At 39.8% G+C, this 26,083-nt stretch overlaps 2 protein-coding genes across 3 annotated transcripts in view; one reads left to right on the forward strand and one right to left on the reverse strand.

The window, feature by feature from the left end:
- Positions 1-4,915: 4,915 nt before the first annotated feature.
- On the forward strand, positions 4,916-19,351 carry SKP2 (S-phase kinase associated protein 2; the record flags this gene model as incomplete). Its single annotated transcript, XM_082498006.1, has 12 exons — positions 4,916-5,217; positions 5,730-5,992; positions 7,520-7,631; positions 7,908-8,051; positions 8,633-8,767; positions 9,445-9,543; positions 11,012-11,139; positions 11,908-11,959; positions 12,667-12,774; positions 13,968-14,150; positions 19,100-19,130; positions 19,307-19,351. The coding sequence occupies 12 exons, from the start codon at positions 4,916-4,918 to the stop codon at positions 19,349-19,351; spliced, it is 1,602 nt and encodes a 533-aa protein (XP_082354132.1).
- A 6-nt stretch (positions 19,352-19,357) lies between these two features.
- Positions 19,358-26,083, reverse strand: part of NADK2 (NAD kinase 2, mitochondrial) — a gene marked incomplete at both ends in the record, with an annotated part of 34,106 nt that continues 27,380 nt past the window's right edge. Inside the window, 5 exons of one of the 2 annotated variants that reach the window (XM_082497824.1) lie at positions 19,358-19,496; positions 22,208-22,331; positions 22,799-22,852; positions 22,936-22,991; positions 25,168-25,311. In XM_082497824.1, the coding sequence (XP_082353950.1) occupies positions 19,358-19,496; positions 22,208-22,331; positions 22,799-22,852; positions 22,936-22,991; positions 25,168-25,311 (517 nt within the window). The remainder of the gene's footprint in view (positions 19,497-22,207; positions 22,332-22,798; positions 22,853-22,935; positions 22,992-25,167; positions 25,312-26,083) is intronic. The other variant, XM_082497825.1, reaches the window with a different exon arrangement.

Below are 26,083 nucleotides of genomic sequence, written 5' to 3' on the forward strand. Positions count from 1 at the left end.
TACTATCAACAGTATTAAATTACCTTGCCAACCTCAAGACTAACCACGCTCGTGACCATCTACATTACAAATGAACTAACTACTCTGCCTGGTACAGAAACACTCAAGTTACTAAATGAAACAGCAGAGAATGAAAAAAAAAGAACACTTTCTTAGAGCTTTTATATAGAACCAAATTTAACAACACCAACACTCCAATATTATATTCTTAAAGGGCTGAAAAGAGCAGAGCATACCTGTGAAGAAAGTATTTTGGTCTCATTAAAGTGGACTCCAACATCCCTTTAATCAGAAATCTCAGATGAGACTATACCACAATTTCACTCTTTTCAAACTTTGTGGGAAAGCGTTTTACCAGCAGATTGTTCATTCTGCAAACTAATGCAATTGGTGCTTCAACCCTTCCCAGTCAGTCTAATATCACACTTTCTGCAGATTTCTCATTGCTACCCTTGATACTCTCCCCAGCTTACCTACGCCCTTTTGCACTGAGCTGGAATGCCAGCAGTATCCCAGCTAATGCCTGAGAAGGCCTGAACATTGAAAACATTATTTCACATGCCTTACTGAAATGTATATATAGCAGTAGAACCTGCATGACGTTCCTTTCAGGTATTCATCCTATTATGCCCTCCAAATTCTTTCCCTCTAAGAAACACAATACTGTTCTCGAGCCTGTATTTGTGTAGTTGATGGCTCCCGCTAAAGCGCAGGCACAAAACTGTACTCATTTGTACCCTTTCCTCTCCCACAGGCTTCCGAATCTTCAAGGCAGTTTGATTTCCACTACCACACTCAAAAAGGTCTGCAATCCCTCCTAGCTTTGTGCCTTCTTAAGTTTTAATAATCACCTTATTTCACTTTGGAAACTCTTTGTAAAAATACTGAAGAGTAGTTGACAAGGGACTGGCCTCCTTAATCACAACTGTAGCTGTTCCCAACTGTTCTTCCCCAGCAAAAACATCCTGAGAAACAGAATCAAAATCCTCTCGTATACAGTAGGCCTATCAGCGGTGTAAATTAGACTACTTCAACAATTTGTCTTTGACAAACTGATGCTTTTACTCAGCTATGATATTCTAGATGCTTACAAATAGCTTTTTGTTGAGCAATATTAGTTGTTTAGCTTAAATAAGTAAGTTTTAATTAGAACAAATTACTTAGGGTTATAATATAATGTGATGTATGCTGTTTGCTCAGCTTTACTTAGCACGAGTAGCTAGATTTGCTGAAGCCTTTAGGCTGCAATACAGTCAATTTTCTTAGGAGTTTTCCTAGCAGCTGGTACAGTCCTGTGCTTAGTCTCTTAGTATCAAGAAAATTTCTGATGTTTTGGTAGTGTTTTCCCTAAGTTTGGGAGTTTTCAGTTTCCCATGTTCTGCCAGTGAGAGCAGGTGCACAAGAAGTGTAAACCAGAAGGTAAAGAGGCGACAACCATCAGCAGAGACTGCAAACACCACGGTGAGAGCAGTCAACAGCCTGCCCGCCTGGACACTGAGAAAGAATCCAATAAGGTGCTGGAAGACCCCAGACCAAAAATCACCATTGGACTAAACGATGCATGAAAAATATGTGAGCAGCGGGTGTTTAGATCACGAGGGTATAATTACTCAGGTATTTCTTTGTTTAACGTCCCTCTCTTGAGGCACCCAGCACGGGCTGACCCTGCTTCTGTACCTTTCAATTAAATTACTTATTTTTATAAAAACTGATGCCTGCGGCACTGCTGTAGGAAACCTAGGGTCCAGCCTGAAGGAGGAGGAAGCGTGCCTGAGAGAGAGCGTGTGAGTGAGTGAGCATGGAGTAGAAACAGGCACGCTGCAAAGGGAGCGTGTATGTGACTCCTTGAATGGTGTGTGAATGCTTGGGCAACGGCTTCTCCTTTAATGCTTTGTTCCAGAATTCCTTTCAGGAATTCAAAAGGAAGCAGAGCAGTCTGCCGATCCATAGTTCTCCCTGTCCTTCAAAAATTAGTAATAAAGACAGCCACCATGCTTCTGTTTTTCACACCTCTGGTACCTCAGTCATTTTTAGACTACCACATTGTTTTTGTTGTTGTTCCTGGGTAAAGATCATCAAACAGATTTGAAAAGGTTACATTTCTACAGATCTTGGATATTTCAGTTAAAACACTTGAAGAAACCAAGCAGCTAGGGATTTCCTTGCCTTACTCTGTATTTTAAACACCATAATTACATCTGAAAAAAACAGATGTCACCAAGAAAATTACCAAGAGCTATCAAAGACAGTAACAGACAAAACTGAGTGAGAGCCACACCATACCAAACAAAACATCTGTGTGACAGCATCTCCCACCTCAAGCTGAATTCACAACTTGATGGCAAGTATAAACTGAAAGCTGCCATCTCCAGCAAAATATCCATGGCCAGTTCAATTAAGAACTTTTGCCTTTCTGTCACAGAATAATTTGCTAGTTCCTATGGAATTTCTTCTAGCATATTCCACTTGGTAAAAGAAAAATAGTATGCCACAATACCTGTGACAGGTTTCTGAAGCCTGCGCCACACTGCAAGACTATGCTGTTAAGAATCCTAAAGTAAGACTTCACTGTACAGACATGACTAAACCTTTTGGACTGATATAACTGCCCCACACAAAGAGCCCTTGCCACTTCGACTTTAAACAACAAAATGAGCTAACCTTGCATTTCAGAAATCTTAAAAAGAGACCAGGAGGTCAAGTAACAATAAAAATAATCCCTTCAGCAAGTTTCATATCCAAGTCTACTTAGTGTGTTGTTGGGGTTTCTTCTTTTGTTTGGTTTTGGATTTGTTTGGTTGGGTTTTTTTGTTTGTTTGTTTCTTTTTTTTTTTTACTTCCTTATTACACATTGACCCTTGCAGCTCGGGGCAATAGTAAGTATTTATAAGCAGATAACAAACAGACAAAGAGCTTCTTAATCTCAGCACAGTGAGAAAACTACCTAAAGAAAGAAAGTAGCCATGAACTGCCTGAGAAAACTAATGAGAGAAGTTACCCAATTGCACTATTTGGGAGAAATAACCTCCAAGATGAATCAAGAAAACATAATTTGCATACCTTTGTTTTTCTAAGAAACATTATTCAGTCTATGTACTGATTGATATTACATTATTACCTGTAGTTTCAACTATAATGCAATATAAAGAAAAGACTTTAAATTGATTAAACATTTAATTGCATATATAGCAATATTTAGGGAATGCTAATGACAAGAGAAAAAATAATAAAATGATGCGCTGCCTCCATTCAAAAGAGCAGTATTCTCTGATTTGATGGGAGACTAGGTTCTCCAAAGAAGCACTAAACAAAAGACAAATGCTTTACCAAGGAATATAGAGATTTTTGTGTTCAAAAGCAAAGAGGGACCATCTGTACAAAACCACAGGAAGTTTATTTGCTTTACATGGCGCTGGCTTGTCCTCTGATAAAGGTTATTAAGTACCAGAGTCTGATGCTTTCATAGGGTTTAGGGGAAATACCCTGGAAATAACCCATTGAAGAAAACAACTTATTTGGAGGAACTAAAATAGAATCAGATACAAAAGCTGTACAGTTGCAAAAAGAATTTAGAAAAAGAATAGAAATTGCTACCTCGGGTGCCAGACTAATGCACTCACAGAAAACAGGTGTCAGTAAGGTAGTGAATTACAACCCTAACATTTCATTAAGACAAACTTAAACTATTTGGTAATTCAGACCTTTTTAAAAAAATAATTTTAATTTAACCCCTTTCAACAAATTCTTCTTTCAAATTCCCATGCATTAACAGAGAAAAGTGAGAAGATTGACAAAAATAAAAGGGGCTACTGAACAGGTTAAATATAATCAGCTTATTTTTTTAGTTTAAAAAAATCACTTCCCTTTCTTCCCTTCCCTTCGCTATCCGCTTAAATAATCTTTTAAACAACTGTTCCATAACTTCAGTTAAAGCTAGAAATGGTTAACACAACTTCTTTTTTAGGATTATACAAATACCAATTTGATTCACATCACTGTCTGTATCTGACTTAATAGTTGTGTACAATTTGCCATGTGATCCATTACCATCTTCAATTTCATAGGCACGTTATCTCCACTGTTATGCAGTAAACAAAGGACAGCATTTACTAGCAAGTGGCTGACTAACAGCAGAGTAGCAGGTGTGTTCAGAATTTGTTTTCCATCCTCACCACTTTCAAAACAAGTAGTTTGGAAAGAAAGCATGAAGAGCTGCACTACTGAAAGAAATCCTGGCGTAAGTCTGAAACACCATGTGAAAAGACTGCAGTTTAAACTAGCATCGTTAGGGATAGGACCAGAATACACTTGCAGTCCCTCAATTTCAGGCCTTCACAGTGAACGCATCCCCAAAATGCAGGAAAAACCTTTCACAGCGAAATGTCACCGTCAGCGCTATTCTGATCTTCCACACCAGACACAGCCACTGCACGTTAAAGCTGAAGGCTGTATACCCACTGGCCTGGAGGGCGCACAGAATCAAAGTCTACCGGCGCTTAACAAACATCAACATGCACATCTTCAACGTACGTGCTTGGCGTCCCTGAAGAAAGGGAAAAATTTGGGGCAGAAAAACGAACACGCCGATCCCTCCCACCCCCCTCACCCCTCCGGAACACTGTCCCCCCGCCCCCCCCCCTTCTCCCTCCACTTCCCCGCCAAAGGCAGCCCAGGTCGTGCCCAGGCCCCGACTCAGAGGGAGCTCCCCCCGCGGGCAGCGGGACGCGGCCGCACCCATCCTTCCCGACGGCGCCCAGCCAGACCCGCACCCCGCCATGACTCGGCGCTGCGGCACCTCCGCGCCTCCTCTTCATCCCCCCGCCCCACCTGACCGCGCCGCTCCCTCACCGCCGGCAGCGCTTCTCCCCCCCCCCGTGCTCAGCAACCAACTCCTCGTGGGGCTCCGCCGCACTCCATGCCGCCAGTCTCAGGACGAGGGCTCAAATCGCCGCGCAGAAAGCAACAGCAACCGCACCCGCCTCCTTCCGCCTCGGGGCGACCGGGGCCGCCGCCGCCATTTGACCCTCGCCAACCGCTGACGTCGTCATCGCCACCGCCCCGGAGGCAGGCGCAAAGTACTGTGGGTACGGAAATGGGCGGGCGGGTGGACTACAGCTCCCGACAGGCTTTGCGGCGACGCCCACCGACTTCCGGTCGGCGGGACGCTGAAAAGCGCGGAGCTGCCGCCGGTCGATTCAGTCCCGCCAGCATGCACAGGTACGGGAGGGGTGGGCGCTGTACAGTGGGGGGAAAAGCATTTTGTCGTCATAAAATGGCTGCTGAGGGGTGTAGATGGGGGTTCCTGAACTGCTTTTTTCCCGCCCAGGCGCTGAGGTGCGCGGCTGGCGCCCAACGGCCGAAACGGCTGTTGGGCGCCAGCCGCGCACCTCAGCGCCTGGGACGGCCCTGCCGATGTGAGGGGCTCCTGCTGTCCGCCTTGATCGGCTTCTATCGCCAATTCCATCCGCGCCCCGCCTCTCGCTCCTTGGGTGCTTTTAATTTAATTAATTTAATGGGGTGCTTTCAGTTCCCGTTGGGTTGTTAGTGTGAATGTGCCTGACCGAGCACATGGCCTTCGCTGTGGCTGCTGCTTGCGCTTCCAGTGTATTTCGAGTTACTGCCCTGCGTGGGGATGCGGGTAATGCGTGACTGTGAGATGCTTCTGTACGAGGAGGCCCATGTGTGTCTGGTGGTACCTTCAGAGCCTGTGGGTTTTGCTGTGTCTGCAGAAAACACCTCCAAGAGATCCCATCCTCCAGCAGCAATGTTTCCACCGGCTTCACCTGGGACTGGGAAGTCAGCAAGACCTCAGAGTTTCTCTCGGGTGTGGGAGTGTCTGTCCTTAAGAAAGACCAGCTGGGCAATGAAAATACACCGCAGGACCTGCTGGTGTCATCGTCCAGTCCTCCTCTGAAGCGGCAGAAGGTGAAGGAGAATGAAAAGGACTTTGTCATTGTGCGCCGACCTCGGTTGCTTCAAGAGGCAGAGTCAGGTACCGTCACCCTGGTCCAGGTTTTGTTTGCCCTTCTGTAGAGATGGAGAGTGGGCATGACAAGACATTAGTACTATATTCTTTGCTTTTTTTGCTCTTTCCCAGCGGAATATCACTTCTAGATATAGTGGCTTTCAAGCTTGGGTGGTTAAGTTCTGTTTTATGTAAGCCTTTAAGCAGAGGTGGTGTGTCTGGCTCTAGAACTGGGGCCTGCATAAGCCATTGTTGGCTCCTGCCAAGCCCCACCAACTCTTGTCCTGTGTACCAGGGGTTTGTGCTGCATGTTCCTGTGTCTGTCTGCTCTTGCTGCTTAGGACTTGAGAGGCACCTTGGCCCAGTACAGTCCTGAACTGCATCTGTTGCTCTGCCTAAGGGACCTGTTCCAGAAGATGTTTTGCCACATACCAAGCAGGGCTAGACTTGTCACAAAATACAGCTGTGGCTGCCAGATGAATATGGACTATTGGCATTGCTGTCCCCAATATAATTTTGAAACCAAGGGGGACTTTTTTCTTTAACTTAAACACTTAAGAAGTAAGATACTTGGTCCTTAAGACCAAAGGGATCCAGATCCGCATCTTGCGCAGTGCAGGCTGAAGTATGCTAGAGGGTTACTCTGGTTATAGCTGAGCTGTGAGTAATTCAAGTGACCCTGCCAGAGAATTACAGGGAAGGCTCATCAAGGGCTTAAGGCTCCTGGGCTGGAATGGGACTGCAAGGGAAAGAGCAGGGCTGTAAGTTGACAACCTGGGGCACCTGAAGAAGGGGTTATAGGATGCTGGGTTCCTTTCCCTGGTATCAAAATGTGTTTTCAGTCTGCAGTGATTATGGAATGCAAAATAAAGAAACCACTCTTTCCAGACACTAGGCTGTCATATGAAAGGTGGGAATGCCCTCAGACAAGCCTGCTTTTAAGTAAGATGGAGTGCTGGGTCATAGGAGGCTGTTCTTGAGTGCCACCACCCAGAAATCTCCCCAGTGAATGGCAACACCTTCTGGAGCCCTGTATCTACCTGTGAGAAGTTGAGATCTCATGTTTTAAGGAGCTGTTTGCAGTACCTGCTTTTCTCTGTGTCCCATGCAAAAGCATAGCTCACCTTGGGCCCCCTTCTGGGAGCTTGACATGCATAGAAAAGATGGGCATTTCAGCAGGTTTAAAAAAAAAAGGGCTGTGCAAGCCTAATAATACAAAGGAAGTAACTGAGATGCTTTTGTTTCCAAAACGAGTATGTGAATAAGACTATTGTCATTTTTTTAAGGGAAATTGTTTTTCCATAGTTTTAGTTTGTATACTAAGTTGATGCTATGGAAAGCTTTGTATTTGCCAATCATACCTAGGCAAAAATGGTAATCGTATCTTCCTATAATGAAGAGCTGAAAGGAGGGGAGTGAGTAGTGGGCTGATGCGTGTATAGCCTAGAGAGAGGCTGTAGAGGTGCTTTTTAACAACCAAGACACACAAAGCATCTGATCAGCAGGCAAAAATGAACAAGCTTTAACTAAAACACGTTTGCTTTTTCCCTAAAGATGTTTCTTGGGATGCACTTCCAGATGAATTACTTTTGGCGATCTTTGCATATTTGCCCCTAAACGACTTGCTAAAAGCTTCCCTGATTTGCAAGAGGTGGCATCGTCTTTCGTAAGTATTACTTCTCATCGTTTAGTACTAAGAAAATGTTTGCTTCCATAGACTGTTAAGTAATCTGGTTCTCATCTTGTTTATTCATATATAATTCAATTTATGCTCTATGTGGGTTTTATGTATTTATAATCAAAGGATGGTTCACATATTAACATCAGTAAATTCTATGAAATAGCTTTCCCTCCTCTGTCTTTTGTGACACTGATGTTCTGTGGTTCTAGTCACAGTTCTGACCCTTTCTAACTCATTAACAAGTAAAATTCTGTGCCTTAGGTTTGATGAATCTCTTTGGCAGACTCTTGATCTGACTGGTAGAAATCTGCTGCCAGGAGTGATTGGACAGTTGCTGCCTGCAGGTGTTACTGTATTCCGCTGCCCAAGATCTTGTATTGGGAATCCATTGTTTAAAACAAGCAAGTAAGGCTTTTTCTGCATGTTTTGGATCCTGAAATGTCATCTTAAGTATTCATAGTTTCTCTGTGTATTTTTTGTTTTAAGATCTCCACCAGTAGTAGCATATGTGCTGTCTCTGGAGCATGGAAGAGACAGGAAGAGCAATTGTTAGGCATGTGTTGAAATAAGAGGATCTGCATTCACATGTCAGTTACTTAAAACCAAGTTAATGTGATTTTTGAAAGTATCAAGCACCATCAACCACTTGTATCTTGTAGAACCAAGAATTGTCAGCACCTCCAGCATTTTCATATGGGAAACTGGAGAGGAAAAAAAAAAAGAAAAAATTATTTAAGCCCTGCAGGATAGACTTTTGGGTGTTGTGATGAATCCTGTAAATGCCTTAAAGTTCCACAGTTTGGGGGGGTAGCTTAGCAGTAGGCCTAGTGATCTTAGTAGTACGTCCAGTGTGCAGGTGAATACAGCGGTATAATTATTTTCTGCAAGCTTTGCACCATTTTAGTGCACGGGGTGTATTCATGGTATGGGGAATTTGTGTAGCAGGTTTTAATGCAATTTTGGTAACCTGCCTTTATTCTTTTTAGACCTCTCAGAGTTCAACATATGGATTTGTCAAACTGTACAGTGTCTGTTGCAGATTTGCAGAGTATTCTTTGTCTATGTGAAAGGCTGCAGAACCTCAGCCTGGAGGGACTAGTGCTTTCTGACAACATCATCAAGTGAGTGACATGTCTGGGAATATTCAATAAATACCTTCTGTATGGTGCTATCATTTTGTGCTGGCTAGCGAAAGAATGCAGTTGAGAGTTGTTCATTGTGGGAGTCTTTTGAAATGGCCAGGTTTAGGCACCTAACAGCTAACTGACAGGCTAGTTGAGCTGCCTTTTTCCTTTCTGTCCTCTAAGAGATGAGGTGAGGAGGAAACACCCCTTTGGAAGAGTGTTTCTTGGTGGCTTTATTTCATTCTCCAGAGTAAGGGGATCCTGGAGAAATAACCTCTATCTTGCAGAGGGCTGACTTCAGAAATGTTTGCTTTGCCTTTTGTAGAGGTATAGTCTTCTCTAATAAGCCATGGTGTGTTTTTAATGGCATACAACAGAAGGTGAAAATCGATTGTTTCCTTTTAAACTTAGCAGTTCATAAATATGCAGACTTGTCCAGAATGTCACGTGAATAGGCAAGTATCCCTTTTAAAGTTGTGCTGTGATACAGCCAGTACAGAGTTGAGATCCTTAGTGACTCTTAGCTTGGTCGGTTTACTAAAGATGCAGTGCTGCACATTTATTAAATAATTCTGTTCCCGGGATGTTAGCTATTAAAAATAATCACACATCCTGGCAATGCAAGCAATGTTCCAACATTTAAATTTTATCAGACTCTTCTTTTTTCTTTACAGAAACATTGCGAAGAATCCCAGTTTGGTGCGACTGAATCTCTGTGGGTGCTCAGGGTTTTCTGCGGGAGCCTTGGAGCTGATGTTGAGCAGCTGTTCTATGTAAGACAAAAATACTCTTTGCTACACCTGTTTATTGCTATTCCTGAGAAAAAGAATCTTTTTTTATTTGCATCCCAATTGTACTTGTTTCTAATATCTGTTTATGAGCCTGTTTCTGTTTCTAAATGACTAACAGTTGATAATTAGCTGAATAGTCAGATAGTTTCTTTCCGTCAAGCTATTTTCTTCTCTAGTAGCAAAGGTGTACTTCAGTAGTCTTCCATGAGTTTCCTTAATCATCCTTAAAGGAGGCTGTCTTGGTGGGTCAATGCCATTTATGTTCCTTTGATTATCATGTCAATTTGATTTTCTTAATGAAAGCAGTATGTAATCCTCACAAAGTGAAAGTGTGTGTTTTGAAACTGAAAGGTGGAGTCCCAGAGCTCCGTTTGCAATTGGAGTACAGCATGAATGGCAGAAAACATTGTGCTTTTCCATCCACGATAGACTAATCCTTCAGTAACCTTCTACTTTATGAAGCACTGTGTTCAGATTGACAGCTCCAGTGATTAAACCATCTGCTGGCAGGAAGTTGCTGAACTGAGCCCCAGTCAGCCTGGCATTTATATTGTGATCTTTCTGCTGACTTCCTATGTGTGAGATGCTGGACAATCTACTTAATCTTTGCTTCTGCAAAAGCATGTTTTTAATCAAACTGCAAGCTAGTGTACAGACAAAGCCTTAATCATTTTTTCTCTCTCATGGCTGGATAATGCTTTCTATTGCTTGGTCTGATTACTTGGATCATGAGCTCCTCAGAGAATGGCAGTCTGTTCAGTGCACAGTGAATAGCAGATGGCAAACGTGATCCTAGGAACGCTAGTGACAATTTAACTGTTTTTTTCACTTACTTAGAGATTGCCAGCTAAAAGCTCTAGTTGTGCTGTTCACTGTGTCTTTGTCCTCTGGTTACATCTATAACACCTGCACACAAAACACTTTGTCCCAGCCCCAAATAGTGATAGGCTATAGGTAATCAAGCATGTAAAGAGAGTTAAGGTCACAGTGTGGCCAATGCTTATATAAAACTATGAATAATTTTATGATAATTAGGATTAATTGGTCATCTGACCAATGCTAATAACGGATAGCCTTTTTTCTACTCAATGTGAACATCTGTTAGTAGCAACAGATTCAGATCACAAACCCAGAAACAAGATGAAAAGACAGTGTCTCCCCATGGCAATCCCCAGAGTATATAATTTGACTTTCTAACATATTATTTAATCATTCCATTCATGAGGACTTTCTCTGGTTGGATCTTGAAAACCTCCAAAGACAAATTCAACAGCCTTGCTGGGCAACCTGTTCCAGTGCTTAATTATTGTCATAGTGAAATTTGTAGTCATGAATACAGAAAGTTGGTAGTGTGTTACAAGCTTTTGCCTTAAAAGTCAACTATAATAGATAATATCAGGACTCAAACTGTATTTCAATCATTCTTCCAAACAACTCTGTTTGTATGTAGGTTGGAGGAGCTGAACTTGTCCTGGTGTGACTTCACATCCACCCATGTCAAAGCAGCAGTCAATCATGTTACTTCAAAAGTAACCAAATTAAATTTAAGTGGATACAGACATAATCTACAAATACCAGGTAAATAACATCATGGCAAACCTTTATCCCACTATGGGATAAAGCAGCAGGCTTTATATTTTCTTCTGGTTGGCATCCACTGTGTGTATAGAAAAACTATGCACTAATGCTGATTTTGTGCTCTGTAGAGCTTGATATTCTCATGGGCAGAGAATCTTACTCATGTCTCTGGCTCAGCCACAAGGGGTGACATGATTTGTCTTCTGAATTTAAAAATAGCTCATTTCATCTTCAGTGATTCTGTGCTATTTGCAGACAATATAAAGATGGTCTCATGAATTTACAATTTAAGTCAGGAAAACCATAACTTTCTGTCATGAGGAAAGAACTTGCTGAGGGTAAAAATGGAGATGTCTGAAGAACTTGATGCTCTGAAAGGGCTTTTGATGTGTGGAAAATTTTTGGTATTTTTTCACTACATGTAAGAATTTCAGGCATCTCACCATTACCATGTCTCAGTAGATTTCTACAGCAATATCACTTAAATTATTGACTTGCGAAGTTGCTGGCGTAACTGACTTTTAGGGACACTTCTTTGGACTAAATGGATCTATTTTGCTGAGGATTGAAAAAAGTCCCTGTAAGGTATCTTGTGAGGCAGACTATATCCTGTAAGTTTTCAGTGTGTATCTTCTTAACAAAAAGTTGTGTTTCAATTGTGGGGTTCCAGTAGAGTAGATATAAGTGAACATATGTGGAAGTGAGTAGGCTGTACAAAGCATGTTCGTCCTGTTACTGAGAAGTGGACTGACTCTGACCTCTTTTCAGATGTTAAAACACTGGTGGAAAGATGTCCTTTTCTCGTCCATTTAGATCTAAGGTAAGAAGACCTGTGCAGCTAGTCCTTAAATCCTTATGGTTCAGGGGATTGCTAATTCTATTGTGGTGCAGTATTTATATAGCAATAATGCATGATTGTATATGATTGCACAACCAGAAAATACTTTCTACAAAAGATTTGCTATCTGGCATGACCTAATCTGGAGCAGCTAACTAGTTGAAGACTTCTTTTTTACGGCAGCATAAATGTTACATACAGGATTTGTTATCTAACAACAAATAATCGTAGTTGATAGGTAGAGTTGAAGGGAGCATTTAGATGCATGTGGTTTGTGAGCCTAGCATCCTAGAAAGGGTTTAGTTCAGCTCTGATATAAACTTGTTACTTCATCATAGAACTGTAAAAAAAAAAAAAAAAAGTTTATTTTGGTTTTGACTTAGTCAATTAAAATATTTTGAAATCTTGATGTGTAAAGTTATTGCCTTTTCATGGCATGAGTTCTCCTGCAGAATATCTGCCTGCAGAGAAGCTTCTGCTTCTCTTGCCCTTCAGTGAAAATCAAAATCCTTCCCCCACAACACACACACACACTAGAAATGGGTTACTTCCATACTGAGCAAAAAAAAATACTTCAGTGGTAGAAAAAGAAGTTGATATTTATTACATTTCTCAGCCTGAATTTTGGAAATACCAAATGTACTGCTGCTTTATACTTAAACCTCTATTTCATGTGCTCTCGTGTACAGTGACAGCATCATGTTGAAACCTGAGTGCTTCCAGTATTTTCATCAACTCTTCTTTCTAGAACATCTGTGTCTTAGCAGGTGTTATCAGATATCACCTGCTGCCTTAGTGTAAGTAATCTCTAAATGGCTTTGGTTTGCTATTCAAACAGAGGATAAGTTAATTTAAACTTGCATTATTTTAGGTTTAGAATTGTAAGTACTGCTTTGAAAAACTTAATGGTATGAGGAATTAGGAATAAGGAACCAAGATAAAATAATTTGACTGCTAGAACATGTACCTCTGAGAATCCAGACTGGAACCAAAGGTATCTTGAGAGAATCTTTTCATGATGTCAGTCTGTACTCATGGAACTTGCTGCTCAGTGCATGCATTGTGTCTTCCCTTAATGGCATTATACTACTGGTACTCATTACTGTGAAGTACAGCTAGAGGTTCCAGTCCTGTCAATGACTAGTATCAGTGACAATATTAAGCTTTCAATTATGCAGCAAGGAAGTCATAGTCCTTTGGAAAAGTTAAGAGTTGACAGAACTTGTTGACTAGCTAATCTGATTATATTCCTTTGCTTTTGTGTGCACCTGTATCAGTTATTGGTTGCCACTGAAACACAGCTCAGTTACTTGCTTGTGGGTTTTTTCTGCCTTTTATTAGTGTAGCAGCTATCCATCATAATCCTCTTAGGAACGATGTCGATCCTAAGGTAATGATCAACAACAAGAAAAAGGTTGAGAGGAACAGTACTACCAAAATGGGAATCTGCAGAACCTGTTCTGTAGCAGTGTGTGCTGTCCTGATGATAGCTTGTGTGTCTCTGCCTTTCAGTTTTGTCCGATATACAGTTCACATGGTGACTGGGCAAATGACTGAAGCAATCAAGAAGCCAGGGCTGGCTACTCACCAAAACATCATAACAAACTGGGAGACTGATAGTACCTAGGGGCCCTTGTCCTCTGAGCCATGTACTGAAACTTCATCAGGGCCAATTCCTTCCACTTGTTCTAAACATTTAAGTCCAGAGAAATGAAAGGGGAGGAACCAGTTTGGTTTTGTTTTTGCTCTGTGTGAGAGGGAAAAGCAAGAAGCAATTTATTCAGCTGGTTTCCTGAATCACCACTATAGGAGGAACTAGTTCCAATCAAATATGTGCTTTTAAAAAGTAGGAAGGGGAATAGCTCAAGTAGTTACCTTCTTAAAAAAAAAAAAAAAAAAAATTCAGTAGAAATGTAGTTACGTAGTTTGGGTACAGACTGAAAAAAGAGTTTTCAGGTTCATGATTAATTTTCTGTTTTTCTCTTTCTAGAGAACTTGGTGAAATTCCAACTTTAAAGACTCTTCAGGTATTTGGAATAGTTACTGATAGGTCCCTACAGCTCCTCAAGGAAACACTTCCTGATGTGAAGATCAATTGTTCACGCTTTACAAATATCGCAAGGCCAACTGTTGGCAGTGAAACAAACCATGAGATTTGGGGCATCAAATGCAGACTAATGCTGAAAAATCCTAGTGGCTTATGATCATGTACAATGCACTGGGTGCAACGGACACACTGTGTGTAGTGAAGCTCCTTAAGAAGCAGAGTGCTGGAGCACCTTTAATCATAGTACTGTTATTGTAAAAAAGCATTCTAACTTCGTCTTATGCCTTAATGTAGTTTCATAAATATTTACAGTATTTTTACTTCAAGTCTTAGAAACCTGATGATCCATAAGCAATTGTAGAATTTTTCTTCAGTCTCTTTTTTTTTTTTTTTTCTTGTGGGGGAGCTTTTTTTAAAAAAAAAATTATGACACAATCATTGTAATTAAACAGTGTCAGCCGGTAGCAACTGTTGCAGGTTCTGATGCAGCTTTTGTTGCTCTAAAGTGTTCTGAAGGTGCTTTTAGTTAACCCCCCCAGCTCTTCAACTCCTGAAACAGCTTGTAGAGGTGCTAGATACCTTATTAAGGCTTATTAAGGAATTGTCTTTGAGTTTGCAGAACTCAGAATGAATAATGGTATTCAATCTTTTCAAATCCTTAATTGAACAAGATGTACAGTAAGATGATAAGCTACCCACTGTTTGTGAGAGAGAGGACTGAGTCTGAATTCACCAAAACTGAAAACCGTAAATAGGGGAAGGGATGTCTACACAAAAGCAGCTAAGAGCTCAATACTGTACAAGTTAAGAAGCACTATAAAGGAGCTACAGTAAAGTTTTTCTTTAGCAGGCCATAAAGCAACATCTGTTTTTTTTAGTGTTCTTCATTGTTCACAAAATATAGTGTGAAAAGCCTATTCAGAATAAGCATCTGTAAAAGTAGATGCTGGTTATAAATTGTTTCATGCTGCGGTACTAGGTTTTCTGATTAAATATTACAGAACCTTAATGTACCTCCTGTAAGCTTGATCTCAGATAAAACTTCTTAAAACTGTTCTCTTCATTCCTTTAAAGAATAAGATCTTTCAGCTTAAACTGATAAAATGGCAGAGATCTTGCAGGAGGAGGGCTCAAATTGTTGTAGATCATGGACCAAAACCAACCTGGGACAGCAGCATAAGAATGCTGAAAGGAAGAGATGCTTTGCTGTTATTAAGACATCAATTTCTCTTTGATAATAGCTTATGTTTGTAGTATCATTTCACTTCTTGTATCTGTAACACTAACCACTACTGTCTAGTGTTGTTTTTTTAAAGTCATATGAAAAGCTTAGTGTCAAAAAAAAAAAAAACCAAACCCAAACCAAAATAAGGATGGGGACAGGTAATGACTTTAAAAAAACTTTGATCTGGGTCGATCATCTGGGTCCTCATGCATAAGCCTGGAATGTTTCAGCAGGTATAAGTATTAATTGAATAGTACTAGGGCAAAACTTGCGCTCTGTGTAGGGTATGGATATGCTGCTGCTGTTCCAATGAAGGCAATAAGCAAGCAGGTAGTGAATTTATTCATGGATGTCTAAGCTTAGCCTACAGCAGTACTGTTGGGCTGTTGCATAGGTATAGGATTTTCCATCTCAATCTGAAGAAAAGATTTCAGGAATACCTGGTAGTACAGAACAGATTAATTACTGTGGGAAGATTGTGTGAGTACTAAAATCTTATATTTATCTTTATTTTCTATAGTATAGCAAATACAGAATTGTTAATATGTTCTAAGTTGTTTTGATTTTTATTACATTTACCAGAGTGTAAGTAACACTTGAGTCACTAATGGGCTTGTGCCCCTTACAAAGGAGTTAATGAGCAACATACCTTGTGAAAGTTGGATGTTGGATGGAAGATACTCAATACTGTACTACTTCACAGCTTGCAGCCTGAGGTTTATGCCTTAAATTACTTCAAGAAAGAAAGTAAATCTTTGCAGCACAGTATTATTGTAAATTCTTCTCCCTATTCACAATGTAATCCCATACAATTTCTCTTGCATTTAATAAAGATCTAAGGAATTTCTATATTGTACAAAATGACTGATGGATGGGAGAATGCTTTCCCAGACTTGCCAACAACTTTGTGTCATGGGTTAAAATAAAAGGAGAAATTTTCTCCAGCAATGTCTAAATAATGGTGGTTTAAATGACAGGGTGTTATTTTGCATTTAGTAGACTATGCTTAAAAACCTTGTACAGAATTGGGATAGTAGTATGGCTGTAGCTAGAAGGAGTAGTCCTGAACTTCTTTAGGTACCAGCTTCAGTGTTGGAAGAGGACAAACATTTCTATTGCAGGTTTATTGGTTATGATGGCAGCTGTAGCAGACACATGGGAGTCCTCTGGGTAAGGTGCACCCCTGACCTTTTCCTAACTGAAAAGAGTTATTTGGTAGCTCCAAGCGATCCATACCAAAAACTGCTACATGTGTAAGTCTGAATTTTACCTAAAGCATGAAGGCTTAGAAGCCATTATTCAAAACAAACTGCACAGTAAGAAGCAGCTGAGCACAGGAAGCACTTTTCAAAGTTGAAAGAAGGCACAGGACAGCTTCAAGTATCTATTAATTTTTATTACATAATGTATAAACACCACTTCTTAAAAAAGCAAAGAATGACAGGTCTAGTTTAGCAGAACACAGTGTGGACTGGCACTAAATGAAAAGACCATGGGTCTGATTCAGCAGGTGGAAGAGGTGCAGAGTTTGCTGCCAGTCCAGGCAGATTAAATCCGTGTTAAACCAATACTCAGTCCTGTCACAGAATACTGTCTACCAGGTGAGTTGTCTGTATGGTAATCCCCTGTAATAAAGAATCGTTAAAAAAGATTCTACATTTCTTTAATAAAAAAAAAAAGGTAGCTGCTTACTGTTTATTATAGATCTCTGAATCATCCTAGTTATGGAAATCAAGCATTCACCAGTAAATGCTTCAACGGAAGTGCAATTAAATACAGACAAAACCAGTAGAGGCCGCTCATGAGTAGGTCAGGTTTCCATTTTGCCAAGTAAATTAGGAATTTGACTGTGAAATCTCTAAGCCTTAAGACAGATCATACTGTGGATCTTCAAGGCCTAGAAAACACTGCCTTTTAGTCTCAGCATTCATAATGAGGAATGACAGGCATCTTTAAGAGGTAATCACCCTGATCAGACTAATCTGTATTCACTGAAACATTACAGCACACAAATGCCTCAAGTAAGTAGGGGACAGGGTTTCTGCTAGTAATTTGTCTATGCAGGTATTCAAGGACACTTTTAATACCTAAATCTCCGATTTAATGCAGTGGTACAGTCCTACGAAGTAATAAATTGGTATTAATGGCATTGGTGGGTTGTGGTGTTTTGGTTTTGTTTTTTTTTTTTTTTTTTTAAATCTTAACAGCATAGTGACTAGTATATGAGACAGAGGCACATAAACTGTCCTTAACTGGTTACAGATGGATTAAGAATAACTAAAACACCCTAGTCTCTGTGCAGCCGGCTTTCTAAAGAAAGATTAGTCTTTTGCATCTTTCTTTAGAACACTTTCGCAGATTGTTTTAGACATGAAGAGCTCTACTCTCATAGTTCCTGAACTTGCCAAGTTTTGAAAGAGTATTTGGCTACTTTGATTTTTTCCCTTCTGGTCTCCAATCCTGATAACTCAAGAAGACAGTGTAAATAACTCAATCTGCAGCATACTTAAAAGGTGAAATGTATACAGTGATAGCTTATTCAAAAGGCTCCATTAGTATCACATTTTCCTAGAATTGAATGGTCTGGGCAAATCAATTTCCTCTAAATTCTGGGTTAGAGTGAATACAAACACTAAGTAGTAGAAGGAACAAGTCCCTTATCTACTTCCTCCACCTATAAAGATCAGTTTACATTTTGTAATTGGCAATAAATACACTGATTGGCCACAGTGGAGAACATTTCCATTAGACCTGAGAACATCTGTTACAGAAGTCTCTTAATTCAAAAGTAGTTTGAAGAAAACACATTTTTGGAAATAGATCTGTAGTAGACAGGACAATACACATTTGTTTCAAGTCACTTAGCAGAAGAGTTCCTGCTGGAGGAATCTTCATTTTGTCAAATTCTGCCCTTTCATCTATGTAATGCACAGACTTTCAAAGGCAGTCACAGTTCACAGTTTCTCTAAAACATTATCTAAAAAGTCACTTCCTCTTCTATAATCAGACCTTTTTTCCTATTATCAACTTCCTTACACGATCAGAGGCATGTAAAATTAAAATTAATTTGTTGTCAATTAAGTATCATTAGAATTCAGCGTAGGATTGGAAATTTAAACTTTCTGGGGAAGTTAAAAACACACACTTGGAAAACTGGGAGGCATATAAGTATTAACTTGTACTCCAACTATTAGCACCCAGCACATCTCATTCTTCTTCAATTATAAAGAATCCCAGAACCTAAAATTTCAAACCATTCAACTTAATAAGGCCAAATATCTTTCTTAATGATACCCACCTACATACGCTACTGTGATGGGACACCTGCTAACCAGCTAATCCATTCAGTGAAGGAGTATATCTTACTTCAACTTTTCCTGTAGTTTGTATATTCCTCTTAAAAGGCTCAAGAAAACCCTTGGGTTTCAAGTACCTCTCTAGCCAAAGAGAAAGGGTTAACAGCTACCTCATTCAAGATGTGATTAAACCAGACTTTTACTTCTGATGTAAATCTACAAAGTAGAAAAAATACTGGAAGAGCAAAAAAACAACCTGTGACAATTTGTATGAAACTACAAAGTTGCAAAATTTTTGAAAAACATAAAAAAAGTTTGTATTTCCATTTCTATTATGCCAACATCGGGATTTACCAAAATCTATATATCCTTGCATGAAATTGCTAGATTGACAGTTATACTTTCTACAAAAGTATATATATGAAGGTATTTAGTGTCATCATTTGCAAACTCTTACTAAAAAACTGTACATCTGAATATTTAATGCTACTGACTTAGTACTTGAACCCATCTACCTGTGTTTAAAAAGACGTTCTTTCATGTTTGCTTTACAGGTTAAAATGTCAATTTTCACTGAAGTTAGAGGTAAGACTTCAGATGTATTTCTTTTACACCAGATGCAAAAAGAACTTAAATATCAGGCTAAGGTTTCCCCAACCCAAAGGAATGAAAAGCATCTCAAGCTTCCTCCAAATGCTCTTGCATCCAGAAAGGCCAACTTCCAATATAATGCAGCATTGTGATGTGCTGTCTATCCCCAGGAGTTCCCTCTCTGGATCCAGAATTGTTTCAGCAGAAGACACTAGGGTCCTTCATTCTTCCAGCAGAACAGTGCACAGTGCATCCTCTGTATCGATCATTATTGAAGCTATCGCCCCATCATTGAACTCAAAAGATGTTCCTCCATCTACAACCATACATGCATCCCAACAACGGGAACGGACACAGACTCTGCGAAAAAAAAGCCAAAAAATAAGTTTTCACAAAATAGCTTAAAAAAATTAAGTAGTTCACACAAGCACTTATCTGAACAATAAAACTGGTTCTTGGACATTCTTTTGCATGGGTCAGTAAATGCTTAATCACACAGGAGCATACTTAGAGAAGAACATAGCATAGTACTAAGCACTAGAATACCCCAGTACTTTGGATAGACATAGGAAAGAGTCCAGAGAGGAATGAAGGACTTGTTCAAATGGAAACCATTGCCCCAAAAGTCTGAGAACAGCCTATAACATGATCCTCGATATCAAAAGCTGCCAGTTTAGGTATATTTTTTAAAGAAAGCTACTGATGATCCCATTTAATAGCACTTTACTAAATCTTTCACAGAGAAGTTTTCAATTAATTTATGACTCTAATGCATGGTGTTCATGTTAAGTGGAATATGCAGTTTCAACTAGCAATCCTTGAGATTCAAATAGTTTTGATATGAACATAGTCTATTTTGTTACATGAATCATTCACAGAGCAAATGGAAAGTAATTTTAAACACAAGGTCAGAATACTTGCCAGGCAACAGCATAAATAGGTATTGCAGGATATTACTGCCAATATTAGAATTCGACTACTACATCTTTAGCAAATAAATTTAAATTTAAGCTTGTAAGATTTAAGGCAGCTCTTTTAGAGCTGGACAAGACTGAATACAGCTACTAATCATCTTCCTCTTCACTTACAAAGGAAAATTAACTCAACTATTGGAATTTATCCCTCCACATATGTAGAAAGCGAGAACACCATTAAATAAAGAGTTCTCCAAACTTTCTTCATATTGCTAGATGGGAACTAATAGTTATGCCAGAGCAGCTGCAAGACTGCAGTCTTACATGCATGTCCTTCATTGTTTCTGACTTAGGCCTTGGTGTAGACAATGTCCTGATATCCAAAATTTAATCAACATTATCCAGTGACTTAAATTTTCAGGAAGACACATCTTTCACAAATATGAAAAGCTTGGATGCACAGTCACAGTGTAAAAGCTTAATTGGCCTGTGCATCACTAAAACACAGACAATTCTGGACACTGGAGAAGAACGTGCAGACATTTCCCACTCCTCCATTTCACGCTGGGCAGCTACTATGTCGAAAAAGATAAAGAAGAGCAATGGGAAGATGTCCGGTATCAAGAGCTAAAGATAACAGCGACAGGCAGCAAATTCTACTTAAAAAAGGAAAAATGGGCAGATATCTCAGAGGTATGCAGACATTTGTGGCTCCAGTATAGTCTTTATAGTATATCCCATGCTGAGGACTCCAAATAAGACAAGACCAAGTCCTGTAGAACCCATGGATGTAAATGCAGTGTTTTGCTCCTTTTTTAACCTTTCCTCTTACCATCTCTTAAGATTTACTCACCCTTGAGAACTCCCAGATCCAAATGACTAAGAAGCAATATACGTTTAAAAGACATGACATGTACACAGTGGGCATATAGTATCGTAATATTTATTCCCAGTAGCCAGAGATGTCCTTTATTACTAGGTCATTAAATGTTGCTGTAACATTGATGTGGCTCAAAAGGAGCAGAATTTGGATCTCTTTCAAGTCAGAGCTCCTTTATATATTTGTTTTGCTAAAAAAGGTTGAATTAACATTTAATTGATGAGATATTGTACTGTTCTCAACAGTTATTCTGAACATATAACTACCAGTTGCATGTATTTATATTTAATTGTGGCAAGCTCCAGAAAAATCACAGAATCTTTTGGAAAGGACCTTTAAGATCATCGAGTCCAATCATTAACCTAACACTGCCAAGTCCAGCATTAAACTGTGTCCCTAAGCACCACGTCTACATGTCTTTTAAATACCTCCAGGGCTCGTGACTCCACCGCTTGCCTGGACAGCCTGTTCCAATGCTTGACCAACCCTTTTGGTGAAGCAATTTTTCATAGTATCTAATCTAAAACTCCCCTGGCACAAGTACTCAAAGTTAAAATGACTGAATTACCAAATAATTTCGTTTGGAAAGGCATCTAGGCCAACCTTCCACTCAAAGCAGGCCTTACTTCAAAGACAGATGCAGTTGCTTAGGGCCTTGCCCAGTCAAGTTCTGAGTACCTCCAAGGACAGTGATAGCACAATCTCTGAGCAACCTGTTCTACTGCCTGATCATTCTCACTGTGAAAATCTTTTCCTTTTTTTATGGGTATCTTACATCCTATAAAGTCATGGCTGTTGCCTCATATTCTGCTCTGAAAAGAGTTTAACTCGGTGTCTTCTGTAACCATCCATCGGTTGCTGACTGGCAACTGGATCCACCCTGCTTAGTCTTGTCCCCTCTGGGCTAAACAAAGGCACCGTTTGAATCTCTCCTTTATACACCACGTGTTTTGGCCCCGTAATCATCTCAGTGGCCCCTTCCTGATTTCACTGCAGTTTGTCAATGCCTGCATCTCATATTGAAGGAAATGGCACATACCCAAAACTGGGCACAGTGAGATTCTTTTATTCTGTAAGATTGTGCATTGATCAAACATTAAAAAGGCATAACACAACTTGGAAACATTTTCTTCCTGTTGTTATGAGAACAATACTCAAGCCCCTCAAAACACAAACTGGATGTTGAAATACTTCAAGGGAAACTCCTGGATTACTCATACTTTGACAAATACACAGAATGAGATAACTCTTCAGTGACTGCTACAGCCAACACTTACTTTGAAGAGAAGCCACGCTGCCGGCTACTTGAGAAAACTCTGTTTACAATAGGTTCTCGAATACTGAAAAACATTTTTGGTTCTTCTGGACTGTAGAGCAGGGACTCATTGTAATCATTTGTTACTGTAAACAGAAAAATTATTGATTAGTTTTTTCTGGAGGAAATTAGTTACTCTCGGAAACATACATTCCTCCAGGAAAGAGCAGCTTCCCTACTGAGAGGGAATATTAAGTCTTGCCAGATGTTTAATAGCCTTCACTTGCGAAAAAAAATTAATTTTACAGAATATTCCTTTCAGTTCTATTGCATGATGAACACTCAACAGCTCTCTTCAGGTGATTAAATATTAAGTGTCTCAAATCTTAGGAGAACTGAAATTCTCCTGAAGATATAGATACAAAAGTCTAAGTAAGTGCTTTCATATCAAGTTGGACACTTTTCACCAAATGTGCCTAAATCATGTTTATAAGAAAGACTAACATTCCAAGAGTGCTAAAATACTTAAAGCAGCACTGAATATTAAGAGTACAAACAAAATGAACTGGTCAAAGCTAACATACCTTAAAGAAATCTTGCCTTTTTCACTAACCTTTTTGTACTAGTTCCGTGTTCAATGGCATATTCAAACTTCCATGCTTTTTAGCTGTTGAGCCAAGAGAAAGAGCCCAATTAGAAAGGTGTATCTTTATATAAACTTGGCCAGTTAATGACACCTTGTTCACTCACCAATCTTAAGGATCTCTTCAACAGCTTGATGTGCTACCTTGTTAATATTATAGGACCTAGGCAGAGAAGCAGAAGTCTTGTTTGCTAAGCAATACAACTTGAGAGAAAAACAAAACAAAAAATCTTGCATACAGATAAAGAACTATGTTCAACAACAGGAAGAAAAAAAAATAAGGAATGCTATTAAGTGTGAGCTGACATTAGTTTCCTAAAAAAATGTCTTAAATAAACTCTTGGTTTGAAATCTACCTGTGGCTTTGTAAACTTTAGTAATCCATTAAGTGAAGGCTTCAGGAAAGAAGAGCACGATACAGTTTGTAGTCTCCTTATCAATAACCCTTCTGCCTTTAAACCCCAATAATTGCTGATTTAAGTCTGCATTAAAAAAACTGAAGCATGACAGTTCTACAGATTGTGTGTGTTCTTATCCCTTCTATCCACCTCTTGCTAATTAATTCCTTCTGTTCTCTCCCAATACTTTCTTTACAAGTATTATGTCTCTTTGTCCATACCCTAAGGTTTGTGCTTGAATCTCACAAGAATCAAAGTATACAGAAAAGGAACACTCAGATCAGACAGTTTTGCATTTGCCAGATTTAGATGCATGACAAGTCAGCATAAAGCATCAGTCTGAAACAAGCCTAACTCCAATAAAAGTCTCCATCCTGTGCCCAGGATCAAAAGGGATTAGGTACTAATCACAGCCTCTGTGCAGCAGTATTGTGAACATCTCAGTTGCCCAGGTCTCAATATAGCATGAAATCCTCAGTCCAGCACTTCTGTCACGGCAGTAAAACACCTCAGACCGCAACAGGCATCCACTATACATCTAACAGGCTACAGAGCTGTTGAGGGTGGTTGTTCAAGACTCCTTCTCTTATACATATTGCGTACCTGCAAGCCTGAGTAGATGGTACCAAGAAACTGACATGCATAGTTTGAAATTGTTCTCTCTCTCAACTAGATATGATTTTATGCAAGTTTTGGCAGCTGAAGGAAGCACTTGGTCATTTAAATGCCTCTCAGTCCAAGGAGGTCTGAAATCCCAGGAGAGCCCCTAAACCACAGGCTGAGGAAGATCACTCCACTGAGGCTTGGCCTCAGTTTAGAGAAGTCCAGCAGTACACACTGATTTAAGCAATGGAGACAGGCAATCCTGGAGTTTTGTCCCTGGTTCTGGGATTGCTCAGTACAGAGTGTATAAGCAAATGAAATTCATGAGAACAGCTTTGAACTAAGACTGTACATTCCCAAGGTACTGAACGCTAGGAAAGCTTCCCTAGCAGTCTGCCAATTTCATCCTTGGCAGCCTCCAGGACCAAGTTATGCTGACTGAATACAAAATTCTGAATTACAATGAAGAGTAAAACCCAGTAACCATGGTAGCAGCATGAATATTCATTTCTGAATTTCATTAAAAGCTTCACTTTTAGTTCATCTTAGCCTGCCACATAAATCCAAGGCCTGTTGTACAACTTTAAACTATAAGCACAGCCACATTTCCAAATGAAAGAGGCTCTCGCTGTACACATCTCAAAACTAAATTGATTAGAGTTACATGCAGTACTGCAGCTTGTTTAAACTGAAGCTAAGAGAATTTACCCCTTTGATTAAGCTAGCACAGCTCTGCTTAGATATGCCCATCTTTGATTAAGAGGAATATTTTGGCAAAGAGACTGTGCCCTTTCAATTAAGTTTGAAAGAGGCAAGAGGCTTGGAAGGAGAATGGACAGTAGATGTGCCAGAGAAACTTAACACTGTTTCCAAGTACATGTATTCCCATTCTTATTAGAGCTTAGATTTTTCTAAGTTTTCTGAGGTACTTCATCTAAGCATTTCAATTTTAGCCAACAAGTAGTTCAATTCACCCCGCAATACGCTCCACAAGTCAGAGCAGAATCTCCTTCTATCACCCCCAACCATTCATCTCCTCATGTGGCATGCAACCTCATTCACCAAAATTACACCTAAGGTAAACTTTTCTCTCAGTGCCTCAGTTCCTCACTCTTTCAACTCTTCTCCATACCCACAAGTGAGGGGTGCTCTGTTCTCCTCATACACCTGAGACAGCTTTGAACCATATCGACCGTGAGAATATTTGGACACAACTGTCATGCATTGACTTACCCATAGCCCAAGACAGTCCCAGTATGGACAAAATGTTCAAATAAAATAGGTCCATTTAGCTTATCTGAAGCAGTATTTTATATCAAACCAGCAACATGTACTTACCAGGCTTTTGATCCTGTTCCAGTACACACATTAAGCCCTGAACTCTTCTGTTTTTCCCAAGGACCATCATCAACTGATATCTCATAATAGGAGGCCCTATGAAGCGAGAATTTAAAACTGGGTTTGCAGGACTTAAAGTTCTCCCTGAATAAGACAGAACACACAGCCTTATCAGGCACATAAAAATTTAGAAGGGCTAGTTTCAAATCTGGATGACAATTTCACAGGCTTTGCACAATGCTTCTGATTTGGCACCACTTTTGATTCACTGTTTTATAGCAGTTTTTATAATGGACAACGGTAATTTGCAGCATGAACTTTTAGGCAGTTTTTCTGCAGCCACTTTTCATATTAAATTACGCACAAAGAACAACTCTGTGGTTCATCTGGGAATAGCTTCATATACAAGCAGGGTTTGCTGGACTCACAAACAAAACTACAAATACATTACCCTCCTTGCATAATTGTTGACCTACAAAAAAACTGTGTTTACTCTGTGATTTGGTCTCATAAAATTACATTAGGGAACACTAAGAGGTAAGGCAGTCCAATCCACTGTGATGCTTCACTAACAGTTTTAATTCTACAACAGTCAGCAAGCTTATGTTTCTGTCCAGGGCAAACTCTTCCCACAACTCAAATGTAGTAACTCTCGGGGCACAACCACCATTCTGCATGATGAATCCGATTATTCATGTATCAGGGAATTCCTAATGTTAGGTGTCGAGTGACCAGCCAGTCTCTCTCTGTAAGCTTCAGAACATCCAGGGGTATATTTATGAACTAAAGTTGTTCATGTTCATATTCAAACATACAGTCTTCAGATTAACAGAAAAACAGCACATTCACTGTGTTCAGCATGACTGAGTTTCACCTTTCTTAGTACAAGGAGCTTACTGAGCTGTTTTAGGTGATG

This window comes from Vanellus vanellus (assembly GCF_965231255.1).
Source record: "Vanellus vanellus genome assembly, chromosome: Z".
Taxonomy (NCBI): Eukaryota; Metazoa; Chordata; class Aves; order Charadriiformes; family Charadriidae; genus Vanellus; species Vanellus vanellus.